This window comes from Mastacembelus armatus, chromosome 17 (genome assembly GCF_900324485.2).
Source record: "Mastacembelus armatus chromosome 17, fMasArm1.2, whole genome shotgun sequence".
Taxonomy (NCBI): domain Eukaryota; kingdom Metazoa; phylum Chordata; class Actinopteri; order Synbranchiformes; family Mastacembelidae; genus Mastacembelus; species Mastacembelus armatus.
The window spans coordinates 22,431,037-22,449,325 of record NC_046649.1 but is presented as its reverse complement, the minus strand read 5'-3'; the positions used below and the strand labels follow the sequence as shown (position 1 = coordinate 22,449,325).

At 41.4% G+C, this 18,289-nt stretch overlaps 1 protein-coding gene across 1 annotated transcript in view; it reads left to right on the top strand.

The window, feature by feature from the left end:
• LOC113134014 (receptor-type tyrosine-protein phosphatase N2-like) overlaps nt 1–18,289 on the top strand; it is a 178,509-nt gene that overhangs the window by 133,855 nt on the left and 26,365 nt on the right. The window contains exons 14-17 of the mRNA XM_026313186.1: nt 2,899–3,096; nt 9,940–10,087; nt 11,511–11,584; nt 17,404–17,481. Of these exons, the coding sequence (XP_026168971.1) occupies nt 2,899–3,096; nt 9,940–10,087; nt 11,511–11,584; nt 17,404–17,481 (498 nt within the window). The remainder of the gene's footprint in view (nt 1–2,898; nt 3,097–9,939; nt 10,088–11,510; nt 11,585–17,403; nt 17,482–18,289) is intronic.

Here is an 18,289-nt window from a genome sequence, read left to right as displayed (position 1 = left end):
TGGAAAGTCTCATTATACATTAATCCAGTTACCATACGGCTAACTATTAAAGACATTCATCATTTGGACATCATTAAAATGGTTTTATTAAGAGATGATGAAGATGATGCAGCCTGTAACCATGGAAACACAGCTAAACCAGATAAATCCATTTGGCCTCCACGTATTAATCAAAAATATTAGAACAATATTTTAAGACTCTTCTTTGATGGTGACCTGAACTGACCAACAGAAAAAACAAAAACCCACAGATTATTCAAAAATTTCAAAAAATGTATTAACTACGGTTTCAACTAAAAACTATTTGTGTTCATCCTTTTATTTAAAAATCAATTATTTCATCTGTTAAACGCCAGATGACATCCTCAAACCCAAAAGCTGAAGCTTGACCCGGTGAGTGTTTGGCATTTTTCTTAATAAGCTTCTATCAGAATTTTTGCTGAATAAGTTTCTGATCATCCAATAATTCTTCAGCACTGTCAAAAACAAGGCTGCCTTTATAAGCTACAGTGAAAATACAAGGACTAAAAAGCCGTAAAAACATTTTCTATAGATACAGAATATATTTAGCTGTGGTTCAGTGCTTCACTGCTTCCTGGCCTCACATGCAGGTATGTTTGTGTTTGCCTCCCACCTGCAGGGCTGTTAAGATCCCCAGGCCGGGCACTGAAGCACTTTAATAACCTGCTCACATTTATGAGTCTGTGTCCGAGCTCATAGATCAGTGTCAGCGTGCCGACCTACGAGAACATCAGTCGGATCAGATCCAGATTAATGAAGGCCTGCTCACATTACCTCCACGGTCAATCAAACACACCGTTAGTTAATCATCAGCATCTCCCTCATTAAGGAACACAGATTCCCAGGGAGATTCAGCCTGGGTCTTCTGTTGCAGTCAGTGTCCTTGCAGGCTGATGCTTTTGATGTACGGCTTCACATACATCAGCCCCGCTGACATTTACTGCTTTCTGCTTTTTAAATCCACTGTCTGATCGCATGCAGCGATGGGATGTGCTTATCCAAGCTAATGTGGAATTGGGGCAGTTGAAGTTTATTGTCTCACTGGAGGACACATTGATCAGACTTATTGATTACTCATGTATCAGTCGTTGTAGGGATTGAACATATAAGTCAAGTAAAACACTGCTTCCTCCACAGATTCTGTCTCAGAAATATGTAGTTTGTGTTTTGTTTTTGTTTTTTTGGGATGTTCATGCAAACTATGTGTTTGTTGGTATAAACATATGGGCCATGAATTCATATTTCACTAATGCAGAATATTTCAGTTATTTTTCTACATACTGTGCATCTTGTTAGAAATGTAAAGCATTAGTGATGCTGCATTTCGGTACAAAAAAATCTTGATTTGCTGATGGGATAAAAATACCACTGGAACTTCCTTGACCGAAGAAATCATATTCACTTTTATCTCATTTGCAGCATCATAGCGCCGTTATCCAAAGATCTGTCACACTGATGTGTTGGAAAGGAAAAACTAGAAATCTTTAACTGTCATTGGAGGTTTATTGGTGTACATGTCTCAATTTGCTCTCTTTGTGGAATGAGTGAAATTGTAATTCTACATTTAGAACATTACGTGTGTCATTATCTTGTCTCCTGTATACAATTGTTCACTGCAGCTCATTGAAGTACCAGCCGAGAGTCGTGTAGAAGGCGTGGAGGAAGACTCTAACGTGGTGTCAACATTTCATTGTGGTCACATATCCAGCAGACAGGCGTATGAATGAAGACATTGTATTTGTTGCTGAGAGACTGTCTGCTCCACTTTGCTGAGAACTTTTTCTAAAGTTTCTATTTATCCGGGGAAGACTTGCTGAGCCTGCATGTTGTTTTCCACTGACTCCTGGAAGCTGGCCAGCACACAGCACATTTGGAGGTTATGTGCCTTGTAGTAGAAAGTTTTACTCGTTCACTACTCTTTGCCATATGTTTGCTGGCGGTCGGATTTCAACTGCAGTAGCTTGTTTCTCTTAAATTCCCTGTCTGACTCATGGTTTGCTTGTGGTTTTATGAGTTCTGATTTACACGCAGGAGCATTATAAAGTCTTTAATGAAGGTCTTTACCCATGAAGGTCATAACATCTAATGAGGTCAATTTTGATAACAAATGATATTCTCTGTGTCCTGATCCACTCCTCACATCCAGCACTCGCTCATTAAGCCAAAAGTGGACATTTTACTTTATGTTTGAACTTTCTAGCCTTTGAACTTTCGAGTAGAGGAAGAGAACTAAAATAATATGGCTAATCAGGAATACACGTTAGAAATAAGGCAGTTTCTTTGCAAGGCGGCCTTTGATGTCCAACCAAATTATGGTCTGGCTGCAGTGGCTCATCTGAATTATAAGAGAAGCTTCATCAGCTTCACTGACTCTGTCTGGGACTTGGACTTCGTGACCCCCCTGTCACAGGTTCATTTCATGTGAGACTGATACTGTATATATATATGTCTGACCCAACATTGTGTGTTTTCTGTTAATCAGTGGAAATGATGGTGCTTGTTGAATGAGCAGTGAAACCTCATCAAACTTCTACAGCTGAAAATAATTATTTTTAAAGTGTCTCAAATTTGCAGCGATATTTTTTTCTGACATTAAATGTTTTCCTCACCCAGCTTGTATCTTTATAGGTTTTTCTATATCGCACAAATAAATATTCCTTGGCATTGCAGACCAGCAGCTGTCAGATAATGAAAGTGAAGATTTATCAACAGGGGTAGCAGCACGGCAGTGTACTGTGTGATAAACATAACATATATACAGCACAACACATTTCTCCACCAGAAAGATGACACAGAAACATGTATTATTTATTTATTTGAGCCTGATTTTTAAAAACGACTCCTCTATCACAGCTGACCCCGTTGCTCCCTGTGTAGGATCTCTGTCGGCAGCGTATGGCGGTCAAACCTCCCGCTGAGCGTCCGGAGCCGATCTCCTCCAGGATCAACAGCGTGTCGTCTCAGTTCAGCGACGGTGGCCAGGCCGTCAGTCCCTCGGCTCGGAGCAGCATCTCCTCCTGGAGTGAGGAGCCTGCTCACTCCAACATGGACATCTCCACCGGTCACATGATACTGGTGAGTTTCTTATTTGACTCCCTTTGTCTTAGTCATCTCACCAAACAGAGTCCTCCACATGTGGACCAAATCAGAATATTGTAATTAGTGTAATCATTTTGATAGTGGTGAGGATAAATCCCCAAGGACATCAGTGTAAATGTGCACGAATCTGTGTCAGGACAGTGAAAAACTGATGGATTTGAGGGATCCATGGCTAAAGATTTGAAGGAGGACTGAGGCTTTTCTCTCAATTTTGCACCAAAATGTGGGTTGACTAATGGGCTTATAGTAAATGACTCCATGTCTTTTTTTTTTTTGCATGAATGAATCAGTGGAAGTGATGCTAATGTGCAGACCTTGTCCGCCCACCTCTCGATCCAGAATTGCTGGAGAAGGGTGCTAAAAATTTTGACCCTGACTTTCTGCAACAACCGAGAAGGAAAGTACATTTTGAAGAAAGGGTTTTATCGGTGAATGCCTAAGAGAACATCGGAGAACTGTTAATTCAGGTCATCCTAGCACTTTTCCACACCTTTGAATTACTGCCCACATCTTTAATGTCTCAGCAACAGAAAGAAGCTGCGCGTCGTGCTCAGTCTCGGCTGTTTCCCAGGTTAAAAAAAACCCGAGGCTCTCGGAGCTGTGTAGGCAGGATTAAGAATGGGGATGTAATTGTTGTGCGCCAGAGGGAGAAAAATTGTTCCATCCATGAAAAATTACGACAAAAAAATGGCCACAAAAACGGTGATTAGCGTGGAATTAGACGGATGTAGCAACTTTTAAATCAACACATTTCCTTGAACATTATGAGAAATGTTAATTTAACTGCTCCCAGGAACCATTATCACAGCTTCTGTGTTGATTTAAAATGACACTGCTCTGATGAGCATTTCACTGGGTGCCAACAAAAACACCTCCCCAACCAAACATGAGGTCAGATGAAAAATGAAGCTAAATCAAACGGCAATTCTGTGTATTTACCAGGGTAAGTTCAGGCCTCAGTAACAAGTATTTTTTACTAAATACTGATATTTCAACAAAGAAGGTAAAAACCTTTTTTTTTTTTAAATGGTGGCTCATTTTTCTCCCTGTCTTTTTTTTTTTTTGTTGTTGTTTCTGTGCATTTCATTACACCCACAGTTTCTATAAGTAAGCTTTTTAACCTCTTTTCTCCTGCAGATAAAAATCTCTATTGAACCTTGGTCGCATTCCATCAAGCATCATTGTAATTGCAATATATAGCTATTCGCTTCAACCACGCACCACCACCTCCTCATCCCAACTCCCCTATCTCCACCACCGCCTCTCTCTTTCTGCATGCATTATGAAGCTGCTGGGGAGATGTGACAGAGCAGGCCTTTTGATGTGTTCAATAGGCACAAAGGTACTAATTACCCCTGAGAGTTGCACCAGAGCTGCGTTCTGGAGAAATGGCTCCCTTTGCAGCCCTGTGCTGCTGCAGCGAGCAGCTCGGTTGTTTTACACAAACGCCCAATTCAGCCAAAGTGGTTCTTTGGCAATAACATGCACAGCACGAAGCAGTGGAGGCGCTTGATGTGCCGAGGTCACACCTCAATGAAAATAGACTTTTTTTTTTTTCTTTTTTTTTTTGAAATAGTCAGCTCTGGACTTCAGGTACGTTTGCTTTGTCTTAGCAGAGGTGGGAGAGATCAGACGGATAAAATGAAAGTGTTGCTCATATTTTGTCAAGTCGATGTGTGGGCCACCGTCTGGTCATATCTGTGCTAATATAGAGACTAATATGTAAATGACGTGAGGGACGGAGAGAGATCAAGCGAATCTGATGTGGACATGATGAGTAATACGTTTTGTGTAGGTGATGGAGCTGAATGCTGATATTCCAGTTAAATCCATTGCAAAGAAACTTTGAAGTTCTAAAAGTCATTTTCCACTCGGTAAACTGACTATGCAGGACAAATGAACTATTTCACACTCAGTATACTGTACAGTGCATCCAGATTTAGTAGAGTTAGAAATCATGCAGTGTCAATAGAATTTATCAAGATACCATGTAGTTCACAACCTTTCCCTAAGCATAAGGACCCATAGGAAGTACAGTAGTCGCTTCATCAGATCAGCAAAACACACTATACTATATTTTTTCATGGAGATGTATAGGTGTACACTGAGTAGCATAAATGTAAGTAAGTGAGTAAGTGTTTTATTTTCTACCCACGACAATGAGGAAAAGCAGAGATTCAGGCGTCAGGCTGTAGTTCAGTCTAGTTGAAGTACGTCATGTTTTCCAGTTTAAATGCCCAAATTATCACAAAATCCAGTTGTAATATAATTGCAGTGAGTCAAACTTGAAACCTTAAAGACACTTTATACAATAATTAAGTACAGCAGCTCAAGTGTACTTTTAATGAGCCCATATTGATGCTTTCATTTAGTCGTAACATAAAACAGACCCTGAACTCAAATGGGCTCATTTTAATTGCAGCAATGTCCAACTGGACTGGGTTTATTAGGAGCCCCCTGTGCTGGTGAGGAGCTGGTGGAATATATGACCTGTGTGTTTCTGTCATATCGAGGGAATAAAAGAAATGAACGTTGAGGTGTAGTTTGTCAGACACAGGGTGCTCGTCACGGCTATGACCCGGAGAAGTGATGTATAGTAAACTCAGACTGAGCTGTAAGTGTGTCTCAGCACCAGGGACAGCTCCACACATATGACGAGGCAAACCGCCTCTCTGATTGGTCCAGACTGTCTCCATCCGCCCACAACAGAAACATTAGACAGCAGGGGAAAGTTACATAACGCCACTAACACCTGGAAACTACGTATCTGCGAAATGTCCGCTTCTCAGTGGGAGGCGGGCAGGATGACCGTGAATTTTCCACTGGGTTTTGGAAGATTTCAGGAGCCCGAAGGTCCAGTTGTTTTGACTGTGTTCAGTAAACCTCGTGCTAAAGTCAAAAGATGAAGTAAAAACTAAACCTGGAGTAATGAGGTTTTCACATAACGGTGACAGTCGGGAAAATTGCTATTTATGGTCTCTTGCCACCCAATAGCCACCCCCTTTAGTAAAGGCTTTATGGATTATCTGCCACTTTCATCCTTTTATCCATCCTCCATCTTTCCCAGCATCTTGTTGCTCATTTAGTTTTTTTTAGTCACCATTTTGATTTCTCCAGACTCTTTACTGTTTTCTTTCCACACATTTTGTTTACTCATCCTGCTGCCAACCTTTTTTTCTTTACTGCTTCATTTTCTTCCATTTCTGTACAATCCATACTTTTTCATTGTTTTTAACCATTGCTCTCTTCCTTTTGTCATTTATTTCCTGTTTCCTTTGCTTTGTTCTCTCTTCCATTGGATTTTGTTGTATCTCGATTTGTCCTTTGAGTTTTGATTTTTTTTTTTCTCCTGCTCTTTTTTCTTTGCCCACTTTGAAATGACGCCTCTTTGTTACTCAGGGTCACATCATGACATTAAGGGCTTCATGGCAACAAAACTGCGACCCACTCGACAAATCCGGGGGTAAACGTGGCGTCACAGCAAGAGCTCGAATCCATCGCGGCTTTAGATAAACGGAGGAAAAACAGATAGTTCATCCCTGCCACACACTCGGGTGAGACCACTGTTGAGCAATTAATAAAAATCATGAAGAAGAAAGAAAGGAATAACACGATTCCTGATAAGCTGCAGTGCCACACCTCTCTCCTCCTCACTATCCATCCTTCCAACCTCCCCCCCAAAAAATTAATTGCCTCTGATAAACCCGAGCAAATTTCATGTCATCCACACCCTGATTTTAATTTGAGGAGAAACTGCTTTCACCAGCTCACCTAAGTTAATGTATTAGTTGGTCCCATGTGACTGGGACTGAGCGCCACCTCCGCCTCCCCGCATATCCTCTCTGCTTGTGTCTTAAGAGGATTAGTCAACTCTCTATAAAAAGCACATTATCTTGTCTTTTGTTGTGGGCCAAGTAAGTGTTATAGATTATACTGCGGCAGGAAACTCCATCGAGATTAACCGTGCTGGGAATTTGTTGTGGTTGTGGTTTTTGTAGCGCGCCGTCAGGCCAGCTGGGACGTGATCTCTGGAGCTGATAGGTCGCAGGGCAATGGCTGCAGGAAGAACGGGCGGCAGGAAATGGATGTTAAATCACTCTAATGTGGTCAGTTGAGGAAGAGGATGCGTTCGGCTCCAGAGCTGTTAGACTCATGTATCGGGATGATGTCAGCTTTAACTAAAAATAAGACGCCAGGCTGATTGATTGATGATGATCGATTACGTGTTTGTTTTAGAATTCATAAATGATGCAGAGCGATCGATGCTGTTGAAATAAAAAGTGTGTTGTGACAAAGAGACTTTTGGCTTAAACTTCATTACATGTTATTTAATTAAGCATCGGGACAGAAAAAAGGCATTAAGCAGCTTAAAGTCAACCTTTATTCATAGCAGCCCTTAATAACATTAATCCAGCCCGAACGTTTCTTTCCTGTGTCTCTGAAACATGTTACACAAACCCTGCCCTCGGTATGACAGGACATAGAGCCAGGTCTCCTCCTTAGTAAAACCTTTAAAGACTCGACTAAGAAGTCAGTGATTTCTTTGACTCACTTTCATTTCCTTTATAGTCTCCATTAGTCCAAAATGGCTGCTGCATTACGTCACCTCCCATGAGACCAGCTTTCATGCTGCTGCTTCCTACAGGTGCTCAGATGGTGCGTCAGGGCCACAATGGCGGCTCGGGCACAGCCTTATTGCGTAGCGGTTTTTATTGAGCACCTTTGGCAGCTGTAAGCCCCCCCGCAGTAAGGGGATTATTCAGTGTTTGGCCGACACATGGTGATCTCAGCACCTCCTGATTGGATTGCAATAATCCCTTTACACAGCCACAAAACCCTATTACTGTGGCATTAGAGGGGGAGAGAGGGTAGGGGGTAGAGGGTGGTGGGGGGCATCTGATGTAGAAAAGTGTGTGTGTGTCTATTTTGTTGGAAGTTCTATTCATTTCTTTGTATAGTATGTTTTCAGGTAAAGTGTTTTGTGTCCGTGTGTGTGTGTGTGTGTGTGTGTGTGTGTGTGTGTGTGTGTGTGTGTGTGTGTGTCTTTGTCTCAGTCTGGACTGTCGTGATTGTGAATCTGAGTGTGTGCTTGCCCTGTCTGTGTGTGTGTCTGTGTGTACCAGTTTATATTTGCTTTGTGTGTGTGTGTGTGTGTGTGTGTGTGTGTGTGTCTGCAGCGTATACACGAGGTTGTGGGTGGAGTGTGTTTTTGTGTATGTGACCTTATAAAAACCTTTATCTGTGCTTTAGATGTGTGTCTGTGCGTTTCCTTTATGTCTGTTTTCTTTGTGTGTGTGTGTGTGTGTTTGTGTGTGTGTGTGTGTGTGTCTTTTTGAAGGATTCGGGCCGCCTGCTGACGATAAGTGACTGTGCGCAGGTGGAGGGTCACAGCTTGTGGCTTCCTGTTACATCATTGCAGCTTTTAGCAGCTCTGAAACAAATATAATAGAGCTGATACTACAACACAGAAGTGTGTGTGTGTGTGTGTGTGTGTGGACTAATTTTAGTCTAGTGAGGACTTTTCGGCACAGCGATGATGTTATGAGGCTTCACGTTAGCAACACGTTTAGGTTCACGTGAATCTGTTCATACAGTCACACTTTGAGGACTCACTTTCCCCAAAACAAGACTAAACATATGGCTAAGGTAAGGTTCGGATTATGATAGAGCTGTGGTAAATTTCCAGGAAATTCTTTGCCAAGCTCATCCTGCTGTTCAGTGCTGAGCCTGTTAATCTTGCCACTACACTAACAAGCCGCGTTTGTTTGTAAAATCACCAACATGCGTTTGATTAGACCACTCTCCCTTTATCTTCCACCGGCCGGACGTCTGGCCATGCTGTCTTCCATTTTTAACAAACTCCTCTCGTTTTAGCGGAAAGCCATTAGGTCTTTTTTGGAAGCTAATTCTGATTAAGATCAAGCCCATTTGTAACTGCCACCATAAATCATCACTGGAGCCATTTAAGGAACCACACAAGCTCATTTTCTTCCCTCATCCATTACAAATGATCGCACAGGCCATATTTTGCACGCATGGGTCGCCGATTTGGAAGGCTGCTCAAAAACAAAGCTGCGCTGTCCAGTATCAGATTATGATGAGCTTAGCCTCAGTACTGACAACAGACCCCCTTCCTTGCTTTTGTCTTACGTACCAAACTCATTTGCTGGTAGTTGATCAAAGTCTCATTGGCTTCCTTAATTATGAATACTGTATGGTAGGTAATGACCAGGCTGAAACTAGAGTAGATTAGACTGATGCTCACACTAATTAAAATCGCTTTGGTGCAACTAATAAAATGAGGGGGAGCATGTATAAAGGAGCTCATGTCCATTCCTAGTGTTTCTGAAGATGCATGGAGAACTGGGTTTCATCACAAAGGTAGATCCAAAGGGTATTATAGATGTTGTAGAACCTGAACCAAGCGTTCATGACAGGCTGTTTATGCTTCTCCTAATGAGTGCTAGCTTTTTTTTAATATACCCATATAACTTGCTAATTGCTGGTTTTACTGACATAACAACTACAAACTGTAGTGTCCTGATGCTGTAAACACAGCAATTTGAAAAGGTGATTGACAGTCACAGGAAAGATCCCAACATGTACCACCTGTTGTTCCACTGAGGCTCCCAGTCAGTTCATTGAAGACACCGTTAAAATCACAGGCAGCTTGTAAGTAGGGACAAGCTTAACCAAAGACGAGTACAAGGAGCCTGATAATACATACATACCAATATATGTTGGAAACGACAATAATGGATGTATAATCTTTGCTGTATCTCCTAGTGGGTTTTTCTCACCCCCTGTTCTCTCCTGCAGTCCTACATGGAGGATCACCTGAAGAACAAGGACCGCCTGGAGAAGGAGTGGGAGGCGCTGTGTGCCTACCAGGCCGAGCCCAACGCCTGCACCGTCGGCCTCAAGGATGGCAACGCCAAGAAGAACCGCTCCACTGCAGTGGTGGCATGTAAGTAATGAGCTCACCTTTATTTATTTTCTTATCTCTCTGTTTGGTTCCATTAGCCTTGTCGCTTTAGACGTGAAGATGAGCTTTAGCTGTATTTCTTATCACAAAAATGTCCACAGAAATTAGAAATCAGTGCAAGACATTAGCGTCTGCAGCTCCAGCACAAGAATTATTAGTACAGGCCTTCAAGTCTCCACTAGAACCAACTTCAGGTACTCTACATATTCAAGGTTAAAGAAAAGTTAATGATCCAATCAGAATTAAGGTTTGCATATCTGCAAAAATAAAATTGGACCATGTGTATCATGTACAAGCACGAACTCATCATAATCTACATCATTTCTGGGCTTTGCAGTTAATAGCACGTTCAAAACCAAAAACGCTTCACATTTAGCTAATGGCTAATGGTCAGGAATGGAAAGACAGCATTAGCATTAGCATATTAAATTTCTGAGTGGAACCAGAATTTGACTGTTACACATCCTGATGTCAGTCCTTCAAACATGGAGGCATTACTCTCACCACCTCTTGACAACACTCCCAATATATTCTGAGCCTGGCCTCTATTATCAGAAACCAGGAGCAGATGCAGTGAGCAGAAGGGTTGTAAATTAGTTTTCTATTAAAGCTCTCCTGCACTGACCTCATCAATGATTAAAATTTCTAAGCTTCTGTGGAAATAGCCCATCTAAAAAAGTGCTGTCCCTTTCTCTCCAGCAGGCCAGGGCTTAATGAAATCCAGGTTGTCAGCAGGGAAAGCAGTTTCTCAGGAATAAATTGTGCATCCTATTTGAAGCACCACTGGCTTCTATGGGGAAAAAAAAAATCAGAACTGTTTTGCCACTAACACTGGAGGTTTGAGAGGGCTGCTCATAAGAGTTGGGTTGTATAAACTAAAAGAATTTCTCACTTCTAAAATTTGACTGAACCAGGAATGATGGAGGGCCAACCTGATCACACCTTCTTTCAGCTGATGTTTAAACTCAGATTTAAAGACACAGATTGTGATTTTAAACACAGATTTAGCCTGAAGAACATTTCCACAACACATTAAATCCAATCCTGACAGACAGATGAAGATAAACCACGTCCCCAGTGCACCCACAGATTGAGAAGTTAACCCTGGATGTGGACTGCAATGTGGATTTGTTAGAGGTTTCTCCCAGACATCCGAGATCAACTGATCAGATCTCTGAAGAAAATTCCTTGAACAAGTCACCAGGTGGTTTTTAATCTCTGAAATGAAGCTGAGCTGAAAACAAACCAGAAGGGAGTAAAATCTTCAGATCATGCAAATGTTCTTATTTACTTGGTTGCATGAATTTACATCAACATATCTGTGTCTCATTATGCATGTGACATGACCGTGAAGCAGTTTCATTCCCAAAACAAAATGCACTGAATTCCTCCACTTGTGTTCCAGATGATCACTCCAGAATCACCTTGAAGATGGAGAACAGCCAAGGCAGCTCTGATTACATCAATGCCAGCCCGATTGTGAGTACCTCCTCTGCATCCTAACTTAGCGCTCCACTCTGCCGCTACGCTGGGGAGCCTCGGTGCCCACAGGCCGTCACAGGAACAAAGGCAGTCTACCGTACAATATAAATTTTGATGCAACGCTTGCTTAGCTTCAGCAGCAGCACCTCGCTATTGTGTATGTTCTCCGCCATGAATATTAATGATTGTTGCAGAGCAAACACCCCCGGCAAGTATCCGCTCAGGGAAGGTGTGGGAAAGGACATGCGCGCGGCTTTCGACTCACTTCTCATTTGTGAAAACAGAATTGATCTGTGGGATCTTGGGAAATGATTGTTTCTGACCTTGGGTTATGCTAATTTGACACTAGTTGGTGTTTACTGTTATGGTGCGCTCGATCTGCTGAGGCCCTTCCTTCGTACAGATTTAACCAGCAAAAGAGCCTGTAGGAAGGAGAAGGGGGGAGAAAGAGCCAAGTGAATTCAGTGAGTGTATCAATTTGAAAACCAGTGTTGGAATAGTAGGTTTACGTTTCCCTCGAGGCAGATACAGTGGTATTCCATTAAAAGCAACAGAAACACCATGCATTTCAAATCTGGGCATCACACCAAGAACTCTGTGTGTGTGAGTGTGAGTGTGTGTGAATGTGAATTTGTACTTCTGTCTTTGCAAGGACTAATTTCAGCACAATTCTATCAGAGTGGGGACATTTTGTCCACTCCTCTTTGAGGGCTAAGACTTGGTTTCAGGGTTCAGGTAAGAATTAACTTTGGGTTAGGGTAAGGACTGAGGTTAGGCATGTAGTTGTGATGGTTAAGGGTTTAGGTAAGGGAATGCATTATGTCAGTGAGTGTCCCTAGAGCTATAGAAATACAAGTGTGTGTGTGTGTGTGTGTGTGTGTGTGTGAGTGAGACAGAGAGAGAGAGAAGGAATCAAAACAGCGACAAAAGAGCAACCTTGTCAAATGCAACACACACACACACACAAATGCAAAAACAGCTTTAATAAACATGAATGCACAAAGAAACACTGAAAAACACACTGACACAGACATGCACAGACATTACACACATAAGCATACATGCTCACCCATTTACATAATATGTATACACGTACAAAAGACAGAGGACATGCAGTGCACACACCCACATAGACACACAGAGACACACACACACATGGACATGTATACACTGTCGTGCACACAATGACACCTCCCTTACGCCCATACTAAAGAATGAATGCATGTGTTTATATGGTACACTTAAAGATTATTTACAGAACCTCCTCTGCTGACAGTTTGATTTTCCCCGACCACCATCGCCCACACGCTTTGACGGAAAGAACAAGATATGATCCTTGCACCCTGTCAATAACTGTAAAATGTAAAAGCTGTTCATAAATATTTTGGTTACCTGGCCACACATCAGCTTTTTACTCAAAGGTGGGAAGTTGGTCATTAGTGAGCAGTTAGCTGGCAATAGTTCCCTATTGTCCTGTTAGAAAAAAACCCATTCATAGACTTTTCAGTTTGAGTTTTGTTTTGGTTTCACGTGATTTATTTCAGAACATCACACACAGAGGATGTTGTTCCTCAAAGTAATGCAGTGCTGGAGTTTTTAACAACAGTAAAGACTAATGATACGTTAAAGTGATAAAATCTCAGGAATAGCAGCCGCTAAGTGAAAAATACAATTAGGTGCCACAACAAAGACATCAAAAGCATGGGTCCAAGTCCAACAGGTGGGGATCTGCTGCATTTATGCAGATTTTATAGGTAAATAAAACCTTGTCCATACCATACTGGGAATTCTGAGAGAGAATAATCTAAGCTCACAACAAACCTTCGTCAGTTTGGGGTAGGTTTAAGTATTTGGCCGAGGCCTTCCCAGCAGTACGGCAGTGGAGAGAAAGTTTGAAAAGAGTCATGAGATGAACAGTTGTCAAGTGAATCAACCAGATGTTAGCTAAATAAGGATAGTGTGATTTAGTTAAATTACACAATTAAATCCTTGCAAAACCATCCTAAATGTTACATGCTTAGTTTCTCATCAGATCCATTACTAGTCTGATATTTAATTGAGACCAGCAGCTGGAGGTTGGACCAAGCAGCAAGCTGTGCAGGGTGTTTCAGATGATGATGATTTGCTTTAAGAGGTGAGGTCGTTAGCGTCGCATTGAGCTTCTTTTGTCCCGAACGGTTGGACCTAAACTCGAACTACTACCACTTCAGCTCTCCGGGTTGTGGCCATGCATGGCCCCCTCAATGTGACACTTCACTGAGATTTTAGTGAGGAAAATAAATAGTGCTGCATTTCAAGTGGCTGAGCCAAAATAATACCTGAGGTGGTAGCTGATTCTGCAAGACGGACTGTTTCATGCATGACTTTTATTTCAGAAACTGAATCTGCCAGGTAGTGAGGTGAAACATTGACAACATTTACAAACAACCAAAATATATATATATTTTTTTTCCAAAGAGCAAAGAAATAATCCAATGACAGCACAGTGATGCATTCCTCTGTTTCAGGCTGTTCATAGACCTGCCCCCCCTTTGCCTGGTCCTGGCTTTGCCTGCCCGTGATGAACAAAAGGAAATGAAAGCTAACAATTATGTTAAAATAAATTATTTCCATAATAAATCACAAAACACAAATAAACATAACCGGGTGTCCAACAAACACATAATCAGTCAGTTGCATAAACCTTCTGAAAAATCACAATCGCTCACTCCTGTTTTTTAACACACACACACATATATATATACACATAATTAGAACCAGTCAATAGTTTCCTTACACACACACACACACACACACACACACACTGCCTTAATGTAACCAAACCTTACTGAGACAACAAACCAGAAAACATTCAAGTTATTTCACACACTACAATTACCTTCATTTGTTATGTAGGTGTGAGGACAAGTGCTGTAAGTATCTTACATGGTTCAACGGCTGTTATCAGTAATCAGTTCTTCACTAATGAAGGCTAATGTCCTAAACAATCATTGCAGTAACTGAAACATCTTTAATATACTCCTTTGCAGAATAAATTAATATGGTCTGAAGCAACTGGATCTTTTTATGACCCTTAAAGCAAAAGGTCATTTACTAAAGTCCAGTGTATCGTTCCACACACAGTATCTCTTCAGTAGGAAGTTTCTACTGAACTTGTCATTTTAGTGTTCTGTCTGAATGTAGGTTATCCCTTTAAGAGACGCCTTCATCACATGGCATGAGTTGATTGTTTGGATGCACGAGGCCTCACGATTTTGATCATTTAAACAATTTTAGAAGAAGAAATTTGTTCGGGGTTCACCGTTTTCAGGGTTTGCACACACACAAAAAAGGACGTGGGCACTAACGGGTTAAACAAAGTGGAGCAAAGAGAGAGTGTGGAGTCAGAGCCCAGAACCAAAGAGTGACACAGATTTGTCTTTGAGTTTCTTTCCTAATATGTAGATTCACAATTACAGCTAATTCATGTAATAGTTGCCAGTTACCAGTGCCAGTCTGTCACACACACACACACACTGTACACACCCCCACTGAGGTGTCAGACTGTAGTAACAGTCGGCTCCATCAAACTTCATCACACACACACACACACACACACACACACAAAATATGGCTCTTCCCAGTCTTCCCAAAGAAAAGACACAAAAAACAGCAACAGGGATAATTAAGTTTGTAACATCCTCCAATTTTGTTCCTTATTAAGGAGGAGTGTGTGCGTGTGTGTGTGTGTGTGTGTGCGTGCGTGCGTGCGTGTGTGTGTGTGTGTGATTGGAAGAAAGACACACGTTTACAGGGGGAAGACACTGAGATGTCAGGAAGCAATGTGTGTCTGCAGAGATTGAAAAGGAGACAGACATAAAAAGAGATGTCAGAGTCCTGGTCGTTCTGTCCTTTCGCCTCTATAGTGTCTCTTCACTCCCTCCTTCATCTCTTACCACCAATCTAATCTGCCAGCTTCGGATTTTTTCTTTTCCCACTGTCATTACTGTCATTGTTGATTTCTCCACTTCAGTTTCTTTCTCCTTGTCTGTCCTTCCTGGTCCTTTACTTTCAATTTTCATACACCCTATTTTTTTCTGTCCAGTCCCACATCTTCCTTCGTCTATTTCCTATGTCCAAACACTCTGGAACGAAGGAGCAAAGGATGTTTTGAAGCTCCAAACATTCAGTACTCAACCTTAACATGAAATGAGAAAAAAATGTCAAAATGTCAAAAAAAGCTATGAGGGCTTCTCTCGGAAATACACTCTTGACAGAAACCCGTGACAAAATAGTGTATTTTCTTCAATATATCCACTATATGGCCACGTGTATGCAGGCAGACAAGCAAAAGACATGGACATTGGTGCTTTAGAGCCATGTGTGATTGGATTTTGGGATCTGGCTGCAGGGATTTGCTCCCATTCAAACACAGAAGCATTGGAGGAGTCCAGCATTGATGTGGAGTGATAAGGTCTGTCTCACAGTAGGTGTTCCACTTCATCTCAAAGGTGTCAGACAGGGGCTTTGTGCAGACCAGTCAATGATTTCTCTGTACTGAAAACCTTTTGTTTTGTCTGTATTGTCACCATTTTTCTCTCTGAGCTGCTACATGTTAAGTTCATTAGAAGTGCATTATTGTTTGGCATTCATAAAGGGAACAGAGGACCATTAAAGATAATTTTGTGTGCGGAAAAGCCCCAGAAATTATCTGTCTTCCCCCTGTAATTGCTTCCAGCTAAATTGGTCTTGCCAATTATTACATTTACCGTACAATTTGCATGGTAATAGGCAGGAGTGTCACTCACTTCCTCGCAAATTCACCTCACATTTGTCTCCTGTCTTTGCTCTCAACGCCTCTGCCATCCTTCTGTAATTTCCATTAAGTTAAGGAAGAAGTCGGAGCTACTAAAAACTCTCACCTCCTCCACCAGAAAACTTCCAGCTGTGACTATAACAACTGTAAAAGTCTGTATATAATAACAAACCTACTGTACACGATATACAGATTCAACAGGAGTCAGGCTGTTGAAAAACTGTCATGTGAAAATCGTCGATTTAATTCTGGTAAAAATAAACGTATTCATCACCTGTCACGAGCCCTATAAAATATCCTTGAAGAAGATGTTCTGTCCTTGTCTCTTAAAATATCCTCGATATCTAATGCAAATTGATTTTTCTTTCCAAGAAGAGTGAGAGAGAGGAGGAACTGTTTGTGGACACGTAGAAGAACGGAGGGGTTTGTGAAATGGCACCGAAATGCTCGTGCAGCTTTTATGTTGTGTTGTGTTCTGTATGTTATGGTGCTGGGAGGTTTGTAACAGGCCTCAGAGTGTTTCATCATGAAGTCGCTGTTTGCTGAGGTGCACTGGCCCTTCTTCACTGCTCAGAGATGATTTCATTCAGAAACTTTTATTTGTTGTCCTTTGACTTCACATTGTATTTTAGGTTCTCCATAAATATGCAATCTAAAGTTTATTAGTTCCCCATAACTCAGAACACTTAACATGGTTAACTGGTTAAAATGAAACGTTACAACTATAAAGACAATGCTTGAAGAGTTGTGTTCCCCTTTGTAGAAGTCTATTTTTTATCCTCTACAATAATTAAAGTACATGGCACTACTGTTTCTGGGTCTTTATTGTATTTTCTCCTGTACTGCTACAAGTTCACTGATACTGATTGTAGGACATTCACTAAATTCAATGTCAAACAAAACGACACAGAGAAGATAGAAACGTGAAAACGATTAAAAGAGATTAACTTTATTCAGTTTGATCCAAATTTATAACCTTTACATCATCCCTTCTCCTGTTTCCTGTTCGCTCTCTCCTCAGATGGATCATGATCCCAGGAACCCAGCCTACATCGCCACTCAAGGTCCCCTACCCTCCACTGTGGCTGATTTCTGGCAGGTAGAACCACACACACACACACACACACACACACACACACACACACACACACACACACACATACACATGAATCCACACTCAGAAAATAAAAATCAATATATTCTCCTCTCTTAAACAAGAGTTAGCTGATTTTTATTAGTAGAGCAGGCCACACAGGAGAGCAGGCTGTTCTGTGGATGTCATTATTAATCTCTCTCTCATCATGCTCACTTCCCACCAACACCACCATTGTGCACCCACACACATGCACACACACACACACATGCACACACACGCACACAGCTATGCATACAGTATACACGCCAGTCAACAGTGAGAAACACTGTTATTGCAGGGGATAGAAAACACTTCTCCCACTGTCCCTAATGTTGGATTGTGCTTGAATCTGAGACCAGGAGATCAATAAGTTATTCTGGCCAGTGGTGATGTGTGTGTGTGTGTGTGTGTGTGTGTGTGTGTGTGTATGTGTGTCAAGAGGAGAGGTGGGGACGGTGTGTGTGCAGAGTACAGAAAGGAAATTACAACATCTACCTTAAATGGAGATCACAATAGTCATTTTCATATTATTTTCATGGCTAAATTCTTACAATACTTATCAATGAATAAAGTAGTCACATTACCAAACCCTGATACTTCAAATGAAATAAAATTCAAAATTTTTCTTCAGGTTTCACAATATCCAAGATAAGTGGGAGCATATTTAAAGCCACATCATTTTTTAGTGAAAGTAAAGTTTTATAGTGAATTTATGCTTCTACAGAGAGAAAACTGTAAAAACCCTCGTTCTTCTTCGCTCCACTCTTTTCCA